This window comes from Microcaecilia unicolor, chromosome 10 (assembly GCF_901765095.1).
Source record: "Microcaecilia unicolor chromosome 10, aMicUni1.1, whole genome shotgun sequence".
NCBI classification, from domain to species: Eukaryota; Metazoa; Chordata; class Amphibia; order Gymnophiona; family Siphonopidae; genus Microcaecilia; species Microcaecilia unicolor.
In genome coordinates, this window is record NC_044040.1 from 11,761,273 (window position 1) to 11,784,124 (window position 22,852).

Below are 22,852 nucleotides of genomic sequence, written 5' to 3' on the forward strand. Positions count from 1 at the left end.
TATGACAGGGTGGGAGGATGGGGTGGGTAGGAGGTATGCATGGGGACATCAAAGCATATCATTGATATTCTAACAGGATGGGTGTGGATAGGTGAGGGAAGGGTGATCAACAGAGACATACAGCTTTATGGTTTATAAGGGTCTAGGAACCCCAGATCCTTGTTAAGTCCTTTCTGTTGGGTGTTAAAATATTCAATCATTCTGACTTCAAAGGTCTTACGTTCTTGTATGGTTTTAAAGTTACCTTTCAGGATTCTCACTGTGAAGTCACTGGTACAGTGTCCTGGTCCTGTAAAATGTTGACCAACAGGTGTGGGAACCCTACTGGCACCAGCATTGTTCATGTGATGTCTATGTAAATTGAATCTTGTCTTAAGCATCTGGCCTGTTTCTCCAATATAGCATCCTTCCTTACATTTTTTACACTGAATGATATATAATTGTGAATTACTTTGTAGCTGTTAAGGAAAGTGCAATAAACAAATCTGATAAATAAATAGAAATCCAGCCAAAAATACTAGGACTAGGGGGCATGCGATGAAGCTACAATGTAGTAAATTTAAAACAAATCGGAGAAAATTTTTCTTCACTCAACGTGTAATTAAACTCTGGAATTCGTTGCCAGAGAATGTGGTAGTAAAGGCGGTTAGCTTAGCGGAGTTTAAAAAAGGTTTGGACGGCTTCCTAAAGGAAAAGTCCATAGACCGTTATTAAATGGACTTGGGGAAAATCCACTATTTCTGGGATAAGCAGTGTAAAATGTTTTGTACATTTTTGGGATCTTGCCGGGAAATTGTGACCTGGATTGGCCACTGTTGGAAACAGGATGCTGGGCTTGATGGACCTTTGGTCTTTCCCGGTATGGCAATACTTATGTACTTATGAATGATGGCCAAATGCACTGCCTCCTGAGGACTATGAATGCTACTCACACAATGAATGCACAGAGAAAAACAAAGACAACCCCAAGAGCTTACCTTAATTAGTTTAAAAATGACAATGTAGCCAGACTTTCCCTGGTACCAAGGTCTTGGGTGGAGGTAATTCGAGTACTTGGAAATATAAACACCTTCAAAATTAAGCATACAAAACATGTAAATTTCAACATCGTCTACATGTTCCCTTACTTCTGGAGTTAAAAAAAGATCATTAATACACACCGCCTGGATCACACTGCCATCTTGCCACGCCCCCCTATTTTTTTTTTTTTTAAACAGGTAACGCGTGGGTTACCGCACACAAACAGGAAAAAATACTGCAAAATGTTTTAATGTGTTCCGGGGTAGCCTATCAGCATGCGCTAACTACACATTAAGGGCTTAATGTCCTTTAGTAAAAGAGCTCCTTAGATTGTAAGCTACTACTACTACTATTTACTACTACTGTTTAGCATTTCTATAGCGCTACAAGGCATACGCAGCGCTGCACAAACATAGAAGCTCTTCAGGGACAGAAACAATATAACACACCTTGAACTATTAGAAAAGCATGAGGTACATCAAATTCCTTTCCTCTCGTGGCTCTTTATATGCCCTTCTAATGCTGGAGCCAGAGCTTTTTCTATTAATGCTCAGATGATTTGGAACACCCTTCTACCGAGGGTGCATTTTAGAACAAGAGATATTTTTTTCTACAATAATATTGAACTGTTGAAGGTCTGGCTATTAATGTATGTTGTGGGACAATGCATATGAATGTTTCAACAGGTACATACTGGATAAGCAGGCTATATCCTATATAATAAAACTCACCGTCAACGTTCTGAGGACACTGACGTCACTGTCAGTTCCTCCGGGCACTTCCTTCCGGTTCGAAGGGTTCGTGGTGGTGAAGCCACTGAAATCACTGTGTTGGGGCCCCGCCCTCGCGTCAAACGTGATGACGTCGAGGGCGGAGCAATGGCGTCAGTGGCTTCACAACCGACTCAGCACATTGAAGGTGGCGTTGGCGTGCGTTGACGAGGTCCGCAACAATGGCGGTCAGTGCCTTCACAACGCCGAAGGGGTGAGCAGGGGGGGGGGGTTTGGGAGGAAAACCTTGCTAGCGCCCATTTCATTTGCGCCTGAAACGGGCATGTTTTACTAGTATTTATATATATGTATAGGACAGTTTCTGGGGGAAGGTGACTAAAGCACTGGATCCAACATGTTGAGAATGGATGATTTTTCATATCATGGGTCCGTAAACAGTCTGTGGGTTGGACTGTTGTATTACAAACTGTTTGCTCTAATAAGAGTTAATTAAAAACCACTTTGTTTGTTTCTGTTGGCTTTAATGACCTTTTCCCACAGTTGGTAATATATTTTTAAATTAAAAACAAACAAACAAGAAACCCTCCCCCCCCACAAGAATGGTCTTTTTGAGCTAGAGCCTTACCTTCTACCGGATCGCCTAGCGTGCTCATGATACTGCTTCCTACACGAACTCCAGTCTCACACACCAATTTTGCCTTTAAAATAAGAAAAGAAAACCTTCCGTGTAAATGTTTTAAGGAAGTACATTAATGTTGAAAAGGTCAAGATAACAAAAGCTACCAAAGAAATGCTTTGCAAACTTGTCTTTCTCACCACTAAATCAAATCAATCTAAGGTTTTTCCTTTTTGTTTTTTGCAAAATTTAGACTTTTTCAAATCTTCCCACTAGATCAAGGCCACTCCTGGAAATTTAATGAATTGAATCATTATTAAAAAAAACATGCTGTTGCAGCACCAACCTGAACCAAAGGTAGGAATAAAATCAAAATTGCTGAGGAGTGAAAGTGAGCATGAGGAAGGGGGTGTACTTTTAAAGCAGAGTTTATTATCTAAGTTACAGATTTTATTAAAAAAAAATGTTTGACCAAAATTTCATTTGTGCAGACTGATCTATGTTACCTGAGCTGCAGTTACAGTTGATAAAGGGCACTGCTTCAAGGCCTGTATATATACAATGGGGGGTTTATAACTATTTTCATCAATCCTTACCTGGCCTGGAGAAGAGTGGAGGAGTGGCCTAGTGGTTAGGGTGATGGACTCTGGTCCTGGGGAACTGAAGAACTGAGTTCGATTCCCACTTCAGGCACAGGCAGCTCCTTGTGACTCTGGGCAAGTCACTTAACCCTCCATTGCCCCATGTAAGCCGCATTGAGCCTGCCATGAGTGGGAAAGTGCAGGGTACAAATGTAACAAAAATAAAATAGATACTATTGGAGATTCTACATGGAATGTTGCTACTATTGGAGATTCTACACGGAATGTTACTATTCCACTAGCAACATTCCATGTAGAAGGCTGCGCAGGCTTCTGTTTCTATGAGTCTGACGTCCTGCACGTACGTGCAGGACGTATGACTCACAGAAACAGAAGCCTGCGCGGCCACATTGATGGTGATCTGCAAGGGCCGACTTCTACATGGAATGTTGCTAGTGGAATAGCAACATTCCATGTAGAATCTCAAATAGTAGCAACAGTGGAGGAGTGGCCTAGTGGTTAGGGTGGTGGACTTTGGTCCTGGGGAACTGAGGAACTGAGTTCGATTCCCACTTCAGGCACAGGCAGCTCCTTGTGACTCTGGGCAAGTCACTTAACCCTCCATTGCCCCATGTAAGCCGCATTGAGCCTGCCATGAGTGGGAAAGCGTGGGGTACAAATGTAACAAAAAAAAAAAAACCAGTAGCAATTTGTGGGCTGGTATTACTACTACTACTACTTAACATTTCTAAAGCGCTACTAGGGTTACGCGGCGCTGTACAATTTAACATGGAAGGACAGTCCCTGCTCAAGGAGCTTACAATCTAAAAGACAGGTGTACAATCTAAAGACAAGTGTACAATCTAAAAGACAGGTGTAAATCTAGAGACAAGTGTACAATCTAAAAGACAGGTGTAGAGTCAATCTGATAGGGCATACTATATTTCTCGAAAGGTTAGGTGCCGAAAACAGCATTGAAGAGGTGAGTTTTGAGCAGAGATTTGAAGATGGGTAAGGAGGGGGCTTGGCGTAGGGGTTGAGGAAGATTGTTCCAGGCATAGGGTGAGGCAAGGCAGAATGAGCGGAGCCTGGAGTTGGCAGTGGTGGAGAAGGGTACTGAAAGGAGGGATTTGTCCTGTGAGCGGAGGTTACGGGCGGGAACATAGGGGGAGATGAGGGTAGAGAGGTAGTGAGGAGCTGCAGACCAGATGCATTTGTAGGTAAGGAGGAGAAGCTTGAATTGTATGCGGTATCTGATTGGAAGAGGCAGCAATATTTTGAAGATTCCACGATTTCCATACTGGCCCAAACCTCTCATACCCAGGTCAATATTTTATTTATTTATTTGTTGCATTTGTATCCCACATTTTCCCACCTCTTTGCAGGCTCAATGTGGCTTACAATACATCATGAATAATGAGAATACATGAGAAAGTATACAATTAGAAATAGCAGAAGGATTTTGGATGACATGATAATGATAAAACATGGTAGAATTTTAACAAGCAAACATAGTAAGAGATATTTAAGAAATATATATAATTATAAAGAAAATGTACATTTAATAATAGCAGACAGAACTTTGGGCACCTCTCTGGCTTTACTTTAAATGCATAGAAGTCCTTGGCTTTGGAGGTATACCCTGCGCAAAATAAACCAGATGCCTCAACATTTTCCCTGACCTGGGCGGGAAACAAGATCAAATACTTAGGCACGTATATAACTCAAGATCTATCGAGACTGTACCAAGAGAACATCACACCGTTGCTGGCTATCACGAGTTTGAAGCTTAGCCAGTGGGAAACCCTACCTCTGTCACTTATGGGTCGCATCTCACTATACAACATGATGATAGTGCCGAAATGGCTGTATATTTTCCAGACCCTACCACTTTACCTACGCAGAGAAGATGAAAAATCATTGAACAAGAGGATACAGCGGTTCCTCTGGAGAGGAAGGAAACCACGCATAGCGATTTCAACTTTGCAGATTCCACGCGAATTTGGAGGACTCGGGTTATTGAGTATACGCCATCTCTCGGTGGCCAGCGGCATGAGACATATCTCAGACTGGTACAGGACCTCCTCCGAGTTCTCAGACACAGAGCTAGAAATCTCCTTAACGAATGGAGTGCATTTTAGTAGCCTACTACATGGAAAAGGTGGGGAACACTTAGATGTTTTACAACGGTCGCATATACTTCCCACCGCAAAAGCGGTGTGGAAGTGGACTTGCAGATACCACCATTTTTCAAGCAACATCACTCCCTTCCTGTCCATATGTGGAAATCCACAATTCCCTCCGGGGGAACTACACCGTGCATTTTGGAGTTGGCAAAGCAAAGGCTTAGTATATATCTTACAGGTCCTAACGGAAGAGGGTCGGGTGAAATCCTTTAAAGATCTTCAAAGCCAGCATGCCTTACCAAATGGAGACTATTTCCATTATATACAGCTCCGCCATTACATAAACAGCCTGCCTAGGGAACACCTCACGGAGGATGTGCAAGAAGAACTTTCATCGGCTTATTCATTGCAGGCACAAACTAAAGTGCCAATGAAAATGCACCATAGACATATAAGAGACATGATTATGGAAATAGACTATCAATCACTAGCCAAGGCGTGGAGTTTGGATCTATCAATTGAGATAACACCACAAATACTCAAGGATTACATATATTCGATTCAGAGATCTTCAAAATTGCTAACCTATAGCGAAATGGAATACAAGTTTGCGTTACGAACACATATTCCACCAAGGAGGGCATTCCATATGGGGGTCTCCCCTGACGGGGCATGCCCCAAATGCGCAGCTCCTGGAGCACTCTTGGGCCATATGTTTTGGTCCTGCCCACCAATTCAACAATTTTGGCGACATGGCGGAGGGAAGCTAGACTGTTGTTTGGACAAGTTACAGCGATTAGACCCTATCCAGCAGAATTTAAGAGTTTTACACACAGAGCCACAGTAGTGGCGAAGAAAATTATCCTCCGAGAATGGATTACAAATAAAGCACCAACTTTACAACAGTGGCGTGGCTGCATGATGGACTTTATGAAATTTGAACGACGAATGGCAGAACTTCATCACGACTCCAGTTTTACAGAGAAAGATTTCTTCAGAATTTGGCATCCATTCTGGCAGACAATACCTAAGGGGAGCAGGAATCAAATTCTCAACCTCTAATGACTGATGACAAGAGACTATGACACAAGTTAATCTAAGCATCCTCCCGGGGTGGGGTAGATAGAGGGTTGGCTTTTTTGGGGGGGAGGGGGGGGGAAAAAGGGGGTGGAAGGGGTTAGAAATAGGGGAGGAAATAGAAAGAGTTTGATTTGGTTAAGAGTTATTCAGTTTAGGTGATGATAAGGTTAGACAAGGTGGCATGTTTCCTAGAAATCTTGCTGTTTAGCACAAAAGTAGAGGAGATCAGTTGTAGAATAAGCAATGTGTGAGTGTATACGTTGGTACAAAGTAACAATGCCCAAGTAACATGTAAATCACCTGTGAATATATGTAAAGGAATGATAACTTCCAATAAACAAATTTTGAAATAAAAAAATAAAAAATAAATAACAGCAGAAGATCTCGGGTAACATGATAATGAAAAAACATGATAGTTTGGCAAGCAAATATTGTAGGGGCAATTCTGGATGTGTGTACAGGAATTCATATTTGTTGATCATTGTTGTATGCCTTGTTGAAGAGATGGGTCTTCAGTAGACTTCGGAAGTTGGCTTGTTCATAGGTCGTTTTCAGCTTTCGCGGCAGCGCATTCCAGAATTGTGTGCTCAGGTAGGAAAAGGTTGACGCATGCGTTAGTTTGCATTTAAGACCTTTACAATTTGGGAAGTGAAGATTAAGGAATGTACGGGATAATTTTTTAGCATTCCTGGGTGGTAAGTCTATCAGGTCTGACATGTAGGCAGGTGCGTCTCCATGAATAATTTTGTGAACTAGGGTGCAAATTTTGAACGTGATACGTTCTTTGAGTGGGAGCCAGTGCAGTTTTTCTCGTAGGGGTTTGGCGCTTTCGTATTTTGTTTTACCGAATATGAGTCTAGCTGCAGTGTTTTGAGCTGTCTGAAATTTCTTGATTATTTGCTCTTTGCAACCAGCGTAGAGTGCATTGCAGTAATCTAGATGACTGAGTACCATTGATTGTACCAAGTTGCGGAAGACGGTCCTTGGGAAGAAAGGTCTTACTTTTTTCAGTTTCCACATTGAGTGGAACATCTTCTTGGTTGTGTTTTTCGCGTGACTCTCAAGTGTTAGGTGTCGATTGTACTGATGTCTACAATACTATTTAAAGGTACACATAAGAGACAGTCCCTGCTGTATGGAACTTACACCTTGTATTTGTTGACTATATTGTAAGACATTTATTAAAAGAAAATCATGATTTTAAGATCTGGTGTTTATTTAAATGTAGCCACAAAAATGTGTGATTTAGCCAAAGGTCTGAATATGACCAGAGAGGGAGCATTATAGTCCAGCTAAGGAAGGCTATTTTAGGCAGGCATCACCTGGAAGTTGGCAATAAAGGTGAGCGACAGAATAGCTTGCTTAATGAGCATGGGGAAGAGTAGAGAAGATAATAAAAGATATGATCAATGCCATAACGTGATGCCATCTGTATGATGGGCAGCTTCCTAAATAGATCAGGAACTGAAATATATTTATACAGCAAAAGTTCACTTTCCAACATTACTAAACTAAGTAAACAATGTAGGACCTGCCCCTCCCCGAATTCAACAGAAAGCTTCCAAGAATAAAAGCCTTCAATTAAGCAAATGTTTTCCTTTCACTTCATACAATAGCAGCCAGAAGGTTAGAAAAGAAAGTACAGTAAAATCTTTGTATCATCACATTATACATCAACATACAACACTAATCTTTCAAGAAAAAGGCTGCTACGATTTTAACCTAAAGGAAAGCAACTTTATAACTTAAAAAAAAAAGCCTACAAACTTTAATCCTAAATCATATAAACTAGATCTTCACCATAAGACATAAAATAATTTTTCCCAAGAGTATCCCCTCGTAGGTTCCTCGGGCATCAAAGACTCATCGGCCAGGAGAATGGGCTACTGTCCTAACTAAAGACCCTCAGGACAATTCCACAAGTACCAGAAGATCTTACCTGGCTTTTAGGTCTTTGCTACCTCCTGTTCTCAGCTTTCCAGAGGTACAAAGGCTTACACTTTGTCAACATTACTTTTGTAGGACCCAAATGTGTGTATGCATGTATTTATTATACATATTCTATATCCAGCATCCCCCGGATTCTATATAGTGTGAGTTCAGTTCTGAACGCAAATCTGGTCATATTCTGGATTTGAGCACAACTTGATTAGCTTGACAAGTTAATTAGCGTTGATAATTGAACTTAACATGCAATTATTGACACTAAGGAGAAATTAGGTCTTACTTGCTAATTTTCTTTTAGTCCCTCCGGACCGGCCCAGAAATGACTGATGGGTTGTGCACGCCTACCAGCAGGTGGAGACCAAGAACTCTGATTCTTAAGTGAGCCTATTATAACCATGCCTAGCCTCAGTTTGAATCAGTATATCCCTACCAAAGCAAGAATGGAAGAGAAGAAAAGAAAAGAAGAATTGTATGTGTGCACTCGACTGTGCACCCAAAGCCACACCGCAAAATAGCAGTAGAACTGGATACTTCATCCTCGAAAAGGAAACTTACTGAGCTTAGACTTGGAGGCTGCATCCGCTAACCAACCACGGAGCCAGAGAGAACGCCAGGCAGCCACAGAGTTAGCCAAGGACTTCCTGAACCTATATGTTTAGCTCCATCTCTACCTGTTTTCAAATCTATGCTGAAAACCCACCTTTTCACTGCTGCTTTTAACTCCTAGCTACTACTCAATTGCCCTCCCCTTGTCCCTTCCTTACTTCTCATCCATTACTCTTCATCACCTATTACTTCATTACCCATTACTTTTCATCCCCCGTATCTGTCTTGTCTGTCTGTATTATTTAGATTGTAAGCTCTTTTGAGCAGGGACTGTCTCTTTCTGTCAGATGTTCAGCGCTGTGTGCGTCTGGCAGCGCTATACAAATGCTAATAATAATAATAATACAGCGTGTCTGCCCAAAAGGCAGATCCTAGCTCTATATGACAGACTTTCAAATCAATCAGGGAAGGGTAATCAGAAGTTCTGTCAAGGACATGTTCCGACCAACGAAAGCATGCCTTGGCCACCAAAGCCCCCACAAATGGCAGCCAAAAGCAGAAACATCAAAACAGTGCTTCAACAGCTACTCCATCCTATGATCCACGGGATCTTTCAATGCGGTTCCTCCATCCACAGGAACTGTATCCTTTTTAGTAACTGCAGAGACTACGGCGTTGATCACAAGAGGCTTCAACAAAGCTTTGTCCTGGTCTGGAAGAGGGTACAGACAACTCATAGACTTGGCAAAACGAAAAGGAGAGTCCAGACTCTCCCACTATGCTTGGACTATGTCTCTTATGTCCTGATGCATAGGAAAGGTCTTACCTGACTTACGAATCCCCTTTACCAAAGGATCCACTGTCCAGGTGCCACTGGCTTTTCCTCGAAGTTCAGCGTGGAAGAGTCTAATTTGATGACCTCCTGGAGGTCTTCCTTATCAAAAATACTGATCACCGAGGAGTCTTCCCCCAACTGTGAATCGTCCTGAGGGGGAAAAGGCTCTGTTAAGCTCTCAAGATCCCTGTCCCCCCTAGGGATCCCCTTCTTCTCCATGAAGAACCTAGTCAGAATACATGCAGTGTTCAGGAACTGTATCCTCCTCTTCCTCCTCATCCCAAAGCACCCTAGAGCACTTCAGACATGTAAGCCGCATTGAGCCTGCCATGAGTGGGAAAGCGCGGGGTACAAATGTAACAAAAAAAAAAAAAAAAATACGGTAACCCTCTGGAAGGATCCGGGGTAACATCAGAAGAAGCTGACTGAATTAAAAGAAACACTTTGTACGTAACTAAAACAAACTCCAGAAGAACCCCCCCCCCATCGGAAATTCCCCCTTGAACCCCTGCAGCAGCAGAGCCAGACTGGGGCTTGAGCCAAAGAGGTTGCTCAGCAATTGTGTTCTGTGCATCCAAAACGGCAGTTCCCGCCGAAACTGGAACTTCTGGCCTGCCGAGATCCGATTCCTCACCGGGAGGTGCGCACCTGCATCAAGTTGCTCTGAGCTACCCGCCAAGACCGATACCGTGCAATACTTACAAACCATGGCAGAAGACACTCCGTGATGCTAATAAATGGAGCACCATTTCAATTTTTCACTCATGGTCCCCAAGTACACTGCAACTTGCAGAACAGTCAGCTGTTCCCGGCCACCAAGAGAGAAACACCAACAGCAAAACGAGAAGCCAAAAACAGACTCCCCGATTGGTCTCCTTTTAGGGGTTTTTTTTTTTTTAATTATTTTTCTGTGTAGTTAATTAAAGTGGCTGTCTCCTCTCAGCAAATAAACACCCTTCCCTCGAAGGGGTTGATGCTATAGCCTCCAAGTTAAGAACAGCTAACCCCAGAAGGACTGCAAAAGACTATCGAGTTGTGAGGGACTCTGCCAACTGAATATAACACCCCTGAGGCACCAGAGAACCCCCATGGTTTAAGTTTTTTTGTTTTCTTTTTAAGAGAAATAAAGAAATATAAAGAAAAAATAGATATAAATAGCAGAAAAGACTGAGACTGGAGGGCTCACCACATCTACCACCTGCTGGAGACTGAGAATACTGATTCAAACTAAGGCTGGGAATAGCTATAATAGACCCACATAAGAATTAAGAGTTCTCAGTCTCCACCTGCTGGTAGGCGCGCACAACCCATCAGTCATTTCTGAGCCGGTCCGGAGAGATGCTAAGGAATTGGCATTAGAATATACACACATAAATGTCTAAGCGTATTCTCTACAGTGATGAACGTAAATTCTAAGACGTGGATCTGAAAAAGGGACGTAGCCAAGGGCAGGTCTACTACTACTACTACTACTACTACTAGTTAGCATTTCTATAGCGCTACAAGGCATACGCAGCGCTGCACAAACAGAATTTATGTGCAGTTATAGTATACGCCCGTTTTGCACATAATTTAGGCGGCGGCATTTACACCGCGTTGACTAAATATAGTTGCAGAAAACGAGTGTTGGGCGTATTCTATAAACCGTGCCTAGATTTAGGCACGGTTTATAGAATATGCCTAGCTGTATTTTTTTTTGGGGGGGGGGGGCACCGAATTTTTAGGGGCGATTTACAGAATCTAGCCCCATAGTTCTAAAAAATTGCTAATAATCAATGGAGACTACAAACTACGTCTGACCTGAGCACCTGACTCCACTAATATCCAAATTGTCAAGCACTGGGGTTTCAGAGTCAGCATTTTATGTGAACTTGTGTAGACAAGACGAAGCTCTAAGTCTCACACACAAAAAATCAGCAAGAAAAAAACAGTAACATTCATGGACATGTTTAAAAGTGGAAGGATGGGCTTGAATGATCAGTAGATGTGATGCCATATATGTACTCGACAGATAAATTCAGGGAGATGCCATTTTTGGAATGAAGTCAAATTATTGACTGATAGACAAAAGTGCACACGCCAATCAGTGTCTCATTTCCTAGTGATTCAGAGAAGGCAGAAGCAGTGGCGTACCAAGGGGGGGGGGGCGGTGGGGGCGGTCCGCCCCAGGTGCACGCCGCTGGGGGGGTGCCGTGCGCCTGTCGGCTCTTCGTTTTCATGCTCCCTTTGCCCCGGAACAGGTTACTTCCTGTTCCGGGGCAGAGGGAGCATGAAAATGAAGAGCCGGCAGGTGCGCGGCACCCCCCCAGCGGCGTGCACCCGGGGGGGAGGGGTTATTTTGCCGGGGGATCGGGGGGGGGTTCGCCGGTGTGGGGGGGGGGTGTCGCGCTGTTCCGGGGGGGGGGGGGGGGCGCTGCACCCGGGGGGGGGCGGGGCGCATCGGCGATCCGCCCCAGGTGTCAGCCCCCCTAGGAACGCCACTGGGCAGAAGCAGCTAAAGAAAATCACACACACAATTTCTCTTTAATTAACATAGTACATTATTTTTGATTATTGGCACCTTACCTTATTTTCACTATCAAAAAGGAGGAATGCATATCTCTGCTTCAGCTCCTCTCCAGTGTATCCCCTGGCTTTCTTCTGCTGAAGAAACTTTTTGTACTGCACAAGAAACAAAGACAAAAATCCTGATGAATGGCACTCTGCCCTCCATTAAGTACAACACCTATTGGAACCCCTGGTATTTAAATCCTCACCTCTTCTAGAAAGGAATTGTTTATCACCAAAGTCGCCTGGCTATACTGGAAGTTGTTCTGAGACACAGACCCCAAGTAAGAATTACGCAGAAGTGTAACTAGGCTCTTGAAGACATCTGAATCCTTCACCACTTTCTGAAAAACTACAGGAAATCAACAGAACAAAATTTGAATGACTGGCACACAGAGCACAAATCTCATTTTATTTCCAGCAGCTGCTGAACAGTAATAACACTCACTATGTACTCTGCCACATTTCTAAAGGGCACCTGGGTAGTCATTGTAAGGGTAATTTTGAAAGCCATTTTCATAGGTAAAAAGAGTGCTTTAACCACAGAAATTAGCCTGCCCAATCTACAGATAAAAGTTTGATCAAAGGGTCTTTATATATGTACTTATTATACCTGCATCAAGCAGAAGCACTACTAGGGAACAATTTGCTCTTATGTGAAGGTATAAATTTGAGCGCATAGTTTACCTGGAATAATTTTTTTTCCTTTTTTTTTTTTCAAACTTTATTTTGAATGCAAATATAGAACATGTATAGAATACATCCATAACACATTTTACATCTTATCATTATCCCCCCCTGTCCCTTCCCCCTCCCCCCTCTCCCTTCCTTTTCTTTGAGGTCTCCTGTATATGTGATTTATGTAATATTGCCGTTCTGGGTGTACCCATGTTTATAAATTGAATCTACAGCGCTGGTACCACTAACTGTGGGGCGTCTAGTTCAAGCCCTGCTTTAGCTCTCCAGGTCTTATAACTGTCCCATACCTTATGGAATTGTATCATCCAGCCATTCTTCATTGCTGTTAGTTTTGCCATCTGATACATGTAGTCCACTTTATGTATAACTTTAACAAGTGGAGGAGCTAACTGTTGTTTCCAGGCCGCAGCAATCGTGATCTTAGCCGTTCCCAAGACCACAGAAGCCAACTTATGCAATGATACAGATATGCCTGGAGGGCGAAATTGCAACAAACATTGATCCACTGTTCTCGGATACTCACTGCCCAGTATCTGCTGCATCAATTTAAGTAAATCCTGCCAGAAAGTTTGTATCTTTGGACAGGACCACCATATGTGGATCATATCCCCCTTAGCCTGGCATCCTCTCCAGCACTGATTCGAGGCCCCTGGAAACATTTTCGCTATTCTTTGTGGAGTAAGATACCAGCGGTATAGAATCTTATATCCATTTTCTATCATGGAGCTATTCACCGAGCCCTTTAACAAAAACCCTATCGGTAATTTTTTTTTTTTTTTTCAAAGTACATGCATACTTTCACTTTGGAAACCCAGCAAAGTCTGCATAGTGAAAAGTGCATGAATAATTTTCACAAATGTGGGCAGATATAAACCTAACCTTGTTATTTTAACATACCAATGAAACTAAGAACTAACTGTCTATGCCCTAAAAATGGCAACGATAAATCAAGAACAGATATACATATGATGTAACACTTCATACCATATGTAATGAGTTTGTATTGCTGGGCAGACTGGATGGGCCGTAAAGGTCTCTATCTGCCGCCATCTACTATCTGTAACTTATTTTGCTCTTGATGACACAGTGCTAGCTGGTAATTATAGTTGTAGCTCAAAAGTGAACAGAATCTGAAATGGAAATGGCCTGAAATCACCGATTTGGAACAGAATCCCATTTCTTTGGCTTCTGGACATCAGAAATATTAAGCTACAGGACAGAGGCCAATCATCCAAGTTGGCTATTTTATGGCCAAACCACATTTAATACCAGACAAAGGAGCAGCCAATCTTGCTATTTTCAAGGAAGATCCACCAGAAAAATAAATTTCTTCAAGGATAAAAGTGGTTTGTGCTCAACTTTTGACATAAACAAAAATGACTTATGAAGAGTATTTTCAATGCACTTAGACTTACAAAGTTACGTGGAGGGGCATAATCGAAAGGGGCGCCCAAGTTTTCCGGAGGACGTCCCAGCGAAGCGGCTGGGAAACCCGTATTATCGAAACAAGATGGGCGGCCATCTTTTGTTTCGATAATACGGTCAGGGACGCCCAAATCGTGAAATTTAGGTCGACCTTAGAGATGGTCGTCCCGATTTTCGGCAATAATGGAAACCGAGGATGCTCATCTCAGAAGCTACCAAATCCAAGCCATTTGGTCATGGGAGGAGCTAACATTCATAGTGCACTGGTCCCCCTGACATGCCAAGACACCAACCGGGCACCCTAGGGGGCACTGCAGTGGACTTCAGAAATTGCTCCCATGTGCATAGCTCCCTTACCTTGTGTGCTGAGCCCCCCAAAACCCACTCTCCACAACTGTACACCTCTACAGTTGTGGAGAGTGGGTTTTTGGGGGCCAGGCCAAGGGCACCTGGCGAGTTTCCCAAACGTACAAACATTCTATACGTTATTCCTGAAATTGTGGATTTTTCCCAAGTCCATTTAGTAGTGGTTTATGGACTTGTTCTTTAGGAAACCGTCTAACCCCTTTTTAAACTCTGCTAAGATAATTGCCTTCACCACGTTCTCCAGCAACGAATTCCAGAGTTTAATTATGCACTGGGTGAAGAAAACGTTTCTCCAGTTTGTTTTAAATTTACTACACTGTAGTTTCATCGCATGCCCCCTAGTCCTAGTATTTTTGGAAAGTGTGAACAGACGCTTCACATCCACCTGTTCCACTCCACTCATTATTTTATATACCTCTATCATGTCTCCCCTCAGCCGTCTCTTCTCTAAGCTGAATAGCCCTAGCCTCCTTAATCTTTCTTCATAGGGAAGTCGTCCCATCCCCGCTATCATTTTAGTCGCCCTTCTCTGCACCTTTTCCAATTCTACTATATCTTTCTTGAGATGCGGCGACCAGAATTGAACACAATACTCAAGGTGCGGTCGCACCATGGAGCGATACAACTGCATTATAACATACTCACACCTGTTTTCCATACCTTTCCTAATAATACCCAACATTCTATTCGCTTTCAAAGCCGCAGCAGCACACTGAGCAGAAGGTTTCAGTGTATTATCGACGACACCCAGATCTCTTTCTTGGTCCGTAACTCCTAACGTGGAACCTTGCATGACGTAGCTATAATTTGGGTTCTTTTTTCCCACATGCATCACCTTGCACTTGCTCACATTAAACGTCATCTGCCATTTAGCCGCCCAGTCTCCCAGTCTCATAAGGTCTTTCTGTAATTTTTCACAATCCTGTCGCGAGTTAACGACTTTGAATAACTTTGTGTCATCAGCAAATTTTATTACCTCGCTAGTTACTCCCATCTCTAAATCATTTATAAATATATTAAAAAGCAGCGGTCCTAGCACAGACCCCCGAGGAACCCCACTAACTACCCTTTTCTCCATTGTGAATACTGCCCATTTAACCCCACTCTCTGTTTCATATCCTTCAACCAGTTTTTAATCCACAATAGGACATTTCCTCCTATCCCATGACCCTCCAATTTCCTCTGTAGCCTTTCATGAGGTACCTTGTCAAACGCCTTTTGAAAATCCAGATACACAATATCAACCGGCTCCCCTTTGTCCACATGTTTGTTTACTCCTTCAAAGAATTGAAGTAAATTGGTCAGGCAAGATTTCCCCACACAAAAGCCGTGCTGACTTGGTCTCAGTAATCCATGTCCTTGGATGTGCTCTGTAATTTTGTTTTTGATAATAGCCTCTACCATTTTCCCCGGCACTGATGTCAGATTCACCTGTCTATAATTTCCCAGATCTCCCCTGGAACCTTTTTTAAAAATCGGCGTTACATTGGCCACCCTCCAATCTTTCTGTACCACGCTCGATTTTAAGGATAAATTGCATATCACTAACAGTAGCTCCGCAAGCTCATTTTTTCAGTTCTATCAGTACTCTAGGATGAATACCATCCAGTCCAGAAGATTTGCTACTCTTCAGTTTGCTGAACTGCCCCATTACGTCCTCCAGGTTTACTGTGAAGTCAGTAAGTTTCTCGACTCGTTCGCTTGAAATACCATTTCCGACACCGGTATCCCACCCAAATCTTCCTTGATCGCCCTTTTTACCCCTCGGTCATCCAGCGACCCAACCGATTCTTTTGCGGGCTTCCTGCTTTTAATATACCAAAAAAAATGTTTGCTATGTTTTTTTGCCTCTAATGTTATCTTTTTTTTCGTAATCCCTCTTGGCCTTCTTTATCTGCGCCTTGCATTTGCTTTGACACTCCTTATGCTGCTTCTTGTTATTTTCAGACGGTTCCTTCTTCCATTTTCTGAAGGCGTTTCTTTTAGCCCTAATAGCTTCCTTCACCTCACTTTTCAACCATGCCGGCTGTCTTTTGGACTTCCGTCTTTCTTTTCTAATTCGCTGAATATGTTTGGCCTGGGCCTCCAGGATGGTATTTTTGAACAGCGTCCATGCCTGTTGTACAGTTTTTCCCCTCTCAGTTGCACCCCTAAGTTTTTTTTTTAACCGTTCTTCTCATTTTATCATAGTCTCCTTTTTTAAAGTTAAATGCTAACGTATTTGACTTCCTGTGTATAGTTACTTCAAGGTTGATATCAAAACTGATCATATTATGATCACTGTTATCAAGCGGCCCCAGTACCATAACGTCCCTCACCAGATCATGCACTCCACTAAGGACCAAGTCTAGAATTTTTCCTTCTTATGCCTACCATTGATACAGCATAAGAGGGCATGCCAACACTAGTATTCTACAACAGAATTTCACACCAAGATGCCATTATAGAATTGGCATGGATTGCATGGCATCGGGGTGACTAAACTGAAGCGCTAATTTATAAAATTGCCGCACTGGTCTTTATTTAGTCCAGATTACTCAAAATACTAAACATGTTTGTTTCTTTCCTCTCCTAGTAGGTATTATTTACACACCTCTTCCAAAGTATACAGAATGTAGTAAGAGGGTTGGCCCATGCCACTGGAATAATTGTGGTAGTTTCTCAACCACAACTGCACTGTTGCTTCAATTTGCAAACTGCCTGCTGCACCACAGTTGTACAACAATTCCAGAACTTGCGGATTTTAATTCACAGTGATAAAAACAAAGCAGAATTAAAAACCATGCATAGACATGAACCTCTTTTAGTGCTTTTTCAATGTTACACTACTGAAAAATTACCTCACATCAGGTTCCAGGCATTTTAATAGTGTACACTGTAGGTTACAATACAGTCTCAAAATTCAAGACAATCGGTGCAGTTTAACAGCAACTAACATGCCATTCTTGCATCCTATGTTGAATAGTTTAAAAGGGGGAGGGAGGGGGGGGGTTAAATGCAACTCAAAGAAAATATCAAACCAAATATGTATGGCTCTTCACCTTAATTGGATAAGACTTTAGTCAAACCAATTGGACTTCTATTTGGTGACATTAGAATTAAGGTCTGCTTGGTTATTTTAAATATCCTGCCCTATAGTTATGGACTCCATTTGAACATTAGAACACTAATAACCTAGAGGGTCCACCCAAGGCACATCACCAGAGTTAATTTTTCTTACACAGTCCCTGCTGCACTGGTCATGGTTAAAACATCAGTCAATGTTGGGATATCTCTCAGATTAAGATTGGAATTGTTAGATTAGATAAATTTGGAAGGCTCTAAACATGTTTTTGAATAGCTTACTTACAGGAAATGCTTTCTTAATATACAATTGTACATCCATTTAAAAGACTTTGATGTACACACAGACACTTTGTGCTCCTTTTACAAAGCTGCGCTAGTGATTCCCAAGCAGAAAATGCGACAAAGTCCATAGGAACTGAATGGGCTTCATCGCATTTGCCGCACTGGGAATCACTACCACAGCTTTGTAAAATTAGCCCTTTTTAACTAGCCACATGGCATCCACAAAGTGATTCGTTATCACACTATGCATTTTGTACATTTTTTTGTGTATGCTATGTTTATTACCATTTAATTCCCTGCTCCACTTTTTTTGGTAAGAAAAAAAGCTAACATGTAAAATCACAGTGTTGCAAGAAATCACTGGCAAATAATTGGAAACGTCACTAGGGAAAACAGAGATTTTGAAAATTTGTGAAAGATAGATCTTACTGTCTACACCTACTTTTCTGATTTACGAAGTATTTTTTTTTTGTCTGTATTTTCTCTTTGGAACACATGGCTCCAGAAGTTTTTATTCTCCTACTGCTGCTATAGAAGCATGCAATTGTCAAGGTCTAAAATAATACCAGACACTCCTCCAAAAAATCTAGAGTGTCTGTGCTGAAAACATATGTAAAAAAAAAAAAAACAACTTAGGGTCTTCTCTTACTAAACCGTGCTATCAATAGAAATCAAACAAAATAAAACATGGAAAAGAAAATAAGATGATACCTTTTTTATTGGACATAACTTAATACATTTCTTGATTAGCTTTCGAAGGTTGCCCTTCTTCCTCAGATCGGAAACCTTCGAAAGCTAATCAAGAAATGTATTAAGTTATGTCCAATAAAAAAGGTATCATCTTATTTTCTTTTCCATGTTTTATTTTGTTTGATTTCTATTGATAACCTTAAGAGTGGACTAACACGATTACCACACTCCTCTATTTAAACCGTGCTAGCAATTCCTGCACAGCAAATGCAACGCAGTCAATTCAAAATGACTGGGGTGCGGCGAATTAGTGTGGCTTAGTAAAAGAAGCCCCTAGAGAAAGGCAGCCTTTTCTTTTCTTCCCTACCACACTGTGACTCTCTCAGACTCTTCCTGTCAGGTTCAAACACGCAGGCATGGACTCTGGAGTGAACGTGAGCCCTTGGGCTGCTGACGAGGAGCAACAGCAGCAGGCAAAACCCTCCACCCAACACTGGGCTAGCACACCGGCAAGGCAAGGACTGCAGACTTCAGACAAGCGAGCCGGAAAATACGGACTGGAACACACTGGACTGGAACACACTGGACTAGCATGTACTGGACGGGAACACCCGGGACTGGAACACACAGGACTGGAGCTAGTCTTCACCTGCACCTAGCTGCCGTTCAGCAAGGGTTGAGCCCCTACCTGCAGGCAGCCGGCAGGACTTAGAGGAAACCAAGATACTGGGACTAGCAGGTTGGCACACCAGGAACACCCACTAGAAGGGACACTAAACACGCTAGACCAACACAGGGTTCAGGGCAGGAAACAGGTTACCGGGAGACAGACAGCCACAAACCAAGGGAGAACCGATACAATACAGGGAGACAGGCCTAAGACAAGCTAGACTAACCAGGGTGGGGCAGAAGCCCAAGGAAATAGGGAACCAGGATACAGCGGTGCCCACAGGCACCCACACAAAGGCAAGAAAGAAGTGCAACCGCACAAGAGTTCAGGGTTCTCTGACAGGAGGGAAGGGAAGCCAAAGCCAGATAGAATACAGGAGTGCCCATAGGCACCTAGACTAAAGCAGGACTGCAGTACTAACTGCACAAGGGTACAGGGTTCACTGACAGGAGGGAAAGGAAACCAACAGGTCTGAAAACCAGGAAGGACTCAGGAAACAAACGACAAGGAACACAAACTAGGAACAAATACTATGAAGCAAAGCAAAAGCGCAACAGCACCAAACACTAACCTGGACCACTTCCTTATCAAGGCCTTGACTGATGAGGTCACAACCCCTAGCCCCAGGCAACAGCACACAAACCCAGAGAGGCCCAACCCACACCAATGCAGCACCGTGAAGCACTTGAAGCCAGTACACCCAAAGAGAGGTAGAGCTAACTCAGTCCACCCACACAGCTGTGGTAAAGTGAAACAATTAGAGTCATGCTGCTGGAAGCTGCCAGCACAGAGAGAGAGAGAGAGAGCTAGCTCAGAAAGGACAGACAAAAGCAACAGAAGCCAGCTAAGAAGCTGACCACCAGGAAAAAGGTAAGTTTGAGAGGGGTTCTGACCATGATCATAACACTTCCTCACTGCTGCATATATTTTTTCTCTTCTACCACTGTCTCCCTCTCTTCCCTATGCTTCTACAGCTTGTTCTCTCCTATCCGCTGCACACCCGCTTGCAGCATACTGCAGCCTTTTCTCTGCTGCCACCGTGCTCTCTGGCATTTCATCCCACCTCCACCCCCCTGCACGTGGCCCTCCAAACTTGCCTTGTACACACGGCATTAACCACACGCTGCTCCACTCCTCTCTGTAACTGGGGCCCTCCCTCTCTAGTGTCCAACTCCAGCAGCAGGAAACAGGAAGCTTCAACAGAGAAGGTGGGACACTAGAGAGGGAGGGCTCCGGTGCTTAATGTCGCCATGTGTACAAGGCAAGTTTGGAGGGTGGCAGACGGGCGGGATGAGATAGAGCGGGATGGCCGGAGAGGCTGCCAGTGTACGATGGCAGGTAGCAGAGAACAAGCTGCAGGAGCACCGGGGAGGGAGGGGGCAGTGGTAAGAGAGAGCAGCATGACGCAATTAATCACGTTAAAATTATTAGTACATTAAAAATGTTAACGTGTTAATCGCATTATCATGTGTTAAATGAACACCCCTCATTTAAATACATTTCAATACAATCTGCAGCCATCTTTACTGCGCTCAAGCCCTCTGAGCAGAGCAGTCTATACACAATAACGTGTGCACAAACCCAGCATTAACCACAGATTTATGCTCATGGTTGTTTTGAGAATCAGCCCCTAACTGCAGTATTCTCTCCATACCTATTCTCTACCTAGTTACTGCCCCTACAATAAAATGCCCTTAACATATGAATTATTTATTTGGATTAATTCACTCAAGGTGATGTACAGTAAGAATAAATCAAGCATGCGCAATAGACAATTACAGCAGTAAAACACTCAAACAACAATACAAAGTATGGCATAGTATAGTACAATGTTAACACAATATTTTATTTATTGTATTTGTACCCCACATTTTCCCACCTTTTTGCAGGCTCACAGAGTGTAGATATGATAACATCGTTACATGATTTAAAAAACAGTCGATCATAAGCAAAGGTGAAAGAGGATTTAGATGGAAAGGTGTTTCGGAAAGGTCGTGTGCGAGGTGTTTTTTGGTGTACTTGGGTGGTTTAAGGAATGAATTGTTTCATTGAGGGTGACTTTTGTAGGCTTTGTTGAAGAGGTGTGTTTTCAAAGCTTTGCGAACGTTGTTTAGATTGGTTAAGGTTTTCAGGGCCATGGGTAGTGCGTTCCAAGACTGTGTGCTTTTGTACGCAAAGGTAGTAGCATAAGCCTGTTTGTATTTCATTCCTTTACAGCTGGGGAAGTTCAGATTGAGGAATTTGCGGGCCGATCTTTTGGCATTTCTGGGCGGTAAGTCCACTAGGTTTAACATATAGAGTTGGGCATCTGCGTGAATGATTTTGTGTACAGTCGTGCAGATCTTGAACATTTTAATTGACTGTGTAGGGTAAAGATGGATCATACAGATAGGTAAGAGGAGTTAGAAAGTAAGGTGACTACTTTAAAGAAAGTTGCATATGAGGTCATAGAGATGGTTAACATATAGATAGTTGAGAGTAAGAGTAGTTAGAAAATAATGTTGCAAGTAGTATACTATCAGGCTCATTTTCAAAGCACTTAGCCTTCCAAAGTTCCATAGGGTTCTATGGAACTTTGGAAGGCTAAGTGCTTTGAAAATATGCCTGTATGGGGCTCATTTTCAAAGCACTTAGCCTCCCAAAGTTCCATAGAAACCTATGGAACTTAGCCTCCTAAAGTGCTTTGAAAATATGCCTCTATGTTTTTAACCAAAGTATATATTTAAATTAAGGGCCACTGGTTTCTTATTTTACTTCTTATTGTATTTACCATGTGGTATTCAAACTGTCTTGCTCCTTGCATGCGAGTCAATTTGCATACACACTCTATATTGTTGTTTGTATTACATGGATGTCAGAGCTCCCCAGCCTGGCTGTTCTATTCAGAACACACTTTGCACACTATTTTCATAAGCGTGCACAAGCTGTTTTGTGGAGATAGTTTTATCACTGGTCCAGTTTTTACTCAGGCTCAATAATTCTCTCGTGTATTGGAAAAAACTCCCTTAGGAGAAAAACCAAAAACGTCTCACTCCTGAAGGTTAATGTTTCACATGTCACAGAGCAAGATAGTTTTTGCAATGCATTCGGTCTTTTATTTATTCAGGCCTGTTGCAGACGACTAGCCCACACATTTAGAACAGTGGCGTAGCCAGACCTGACATTTTGGGTGGGCCCAGAGCTGATATGGGTGGGCACTAGGTGTGAGTAGTGTTTCTTGGGATACTCCTTAATAATGCCTTAGAATGCACTTGATGATGGATTTCTAAGTAAACAGTCTGTGCAACAGCTCTCCTGCATTAACACAAACCACATACCTGATTCATGGAACACTGACATTTTTAAATATAGTGATTTTATCCCATATCTTAAACTTGACCAAATATGGCTGCTATAAGGCAAACATATCAATGGCACATATCTTTCAAACTTTGCTTTGTAACAAATGCAAATGCCTGATTAAGCTGTATTCATAAAACAGGTAAATTCTGAAATTGACATTCCCATTTAAAAAGCCAGAGAAGTCAGACTCATATAGATCCCCACACGAACTACATGCACACACAATCTTTTACGTCGGTCACATGCAGAACAGACCACCCCTTACAAACTGCAGAATAAAACA

General features: G+C 42.6%; 1 protein-coding gene across 1 annotated transcript in view; it reads right to left on the bottom strand.

The window, feature by feature from the left end:
- TASOR2 (transcription activation suppressor family member 2) overlaps positions 1-22,852 on the bottom strand; it is a 164,933-nt gene that overhangs the window by 136,606 nt on the left and 5,475 nt on the right. The window contains exons 2-5 of the mRNA XM_030215595.1: positions 12,239-12,381; positions 12,048-12,143; positions 2,377-2,449; positions 978-1,069 (exon numbers count right to left, since the gene is read on the bottom strand). Of these exons, the coding sequence (XP_030071455.1) occupies positions 978-1,069; positions 2,377-2,449; positions 12,048-12,143; positions 12,239-12,381 (404 nt within the window). The remainder of the gene's footprint in view (positions 1-977; positions 1,070-2,376; positions 2,450-12,047; positions 12,144-12,238; positions 12,382-22,852) is intronic.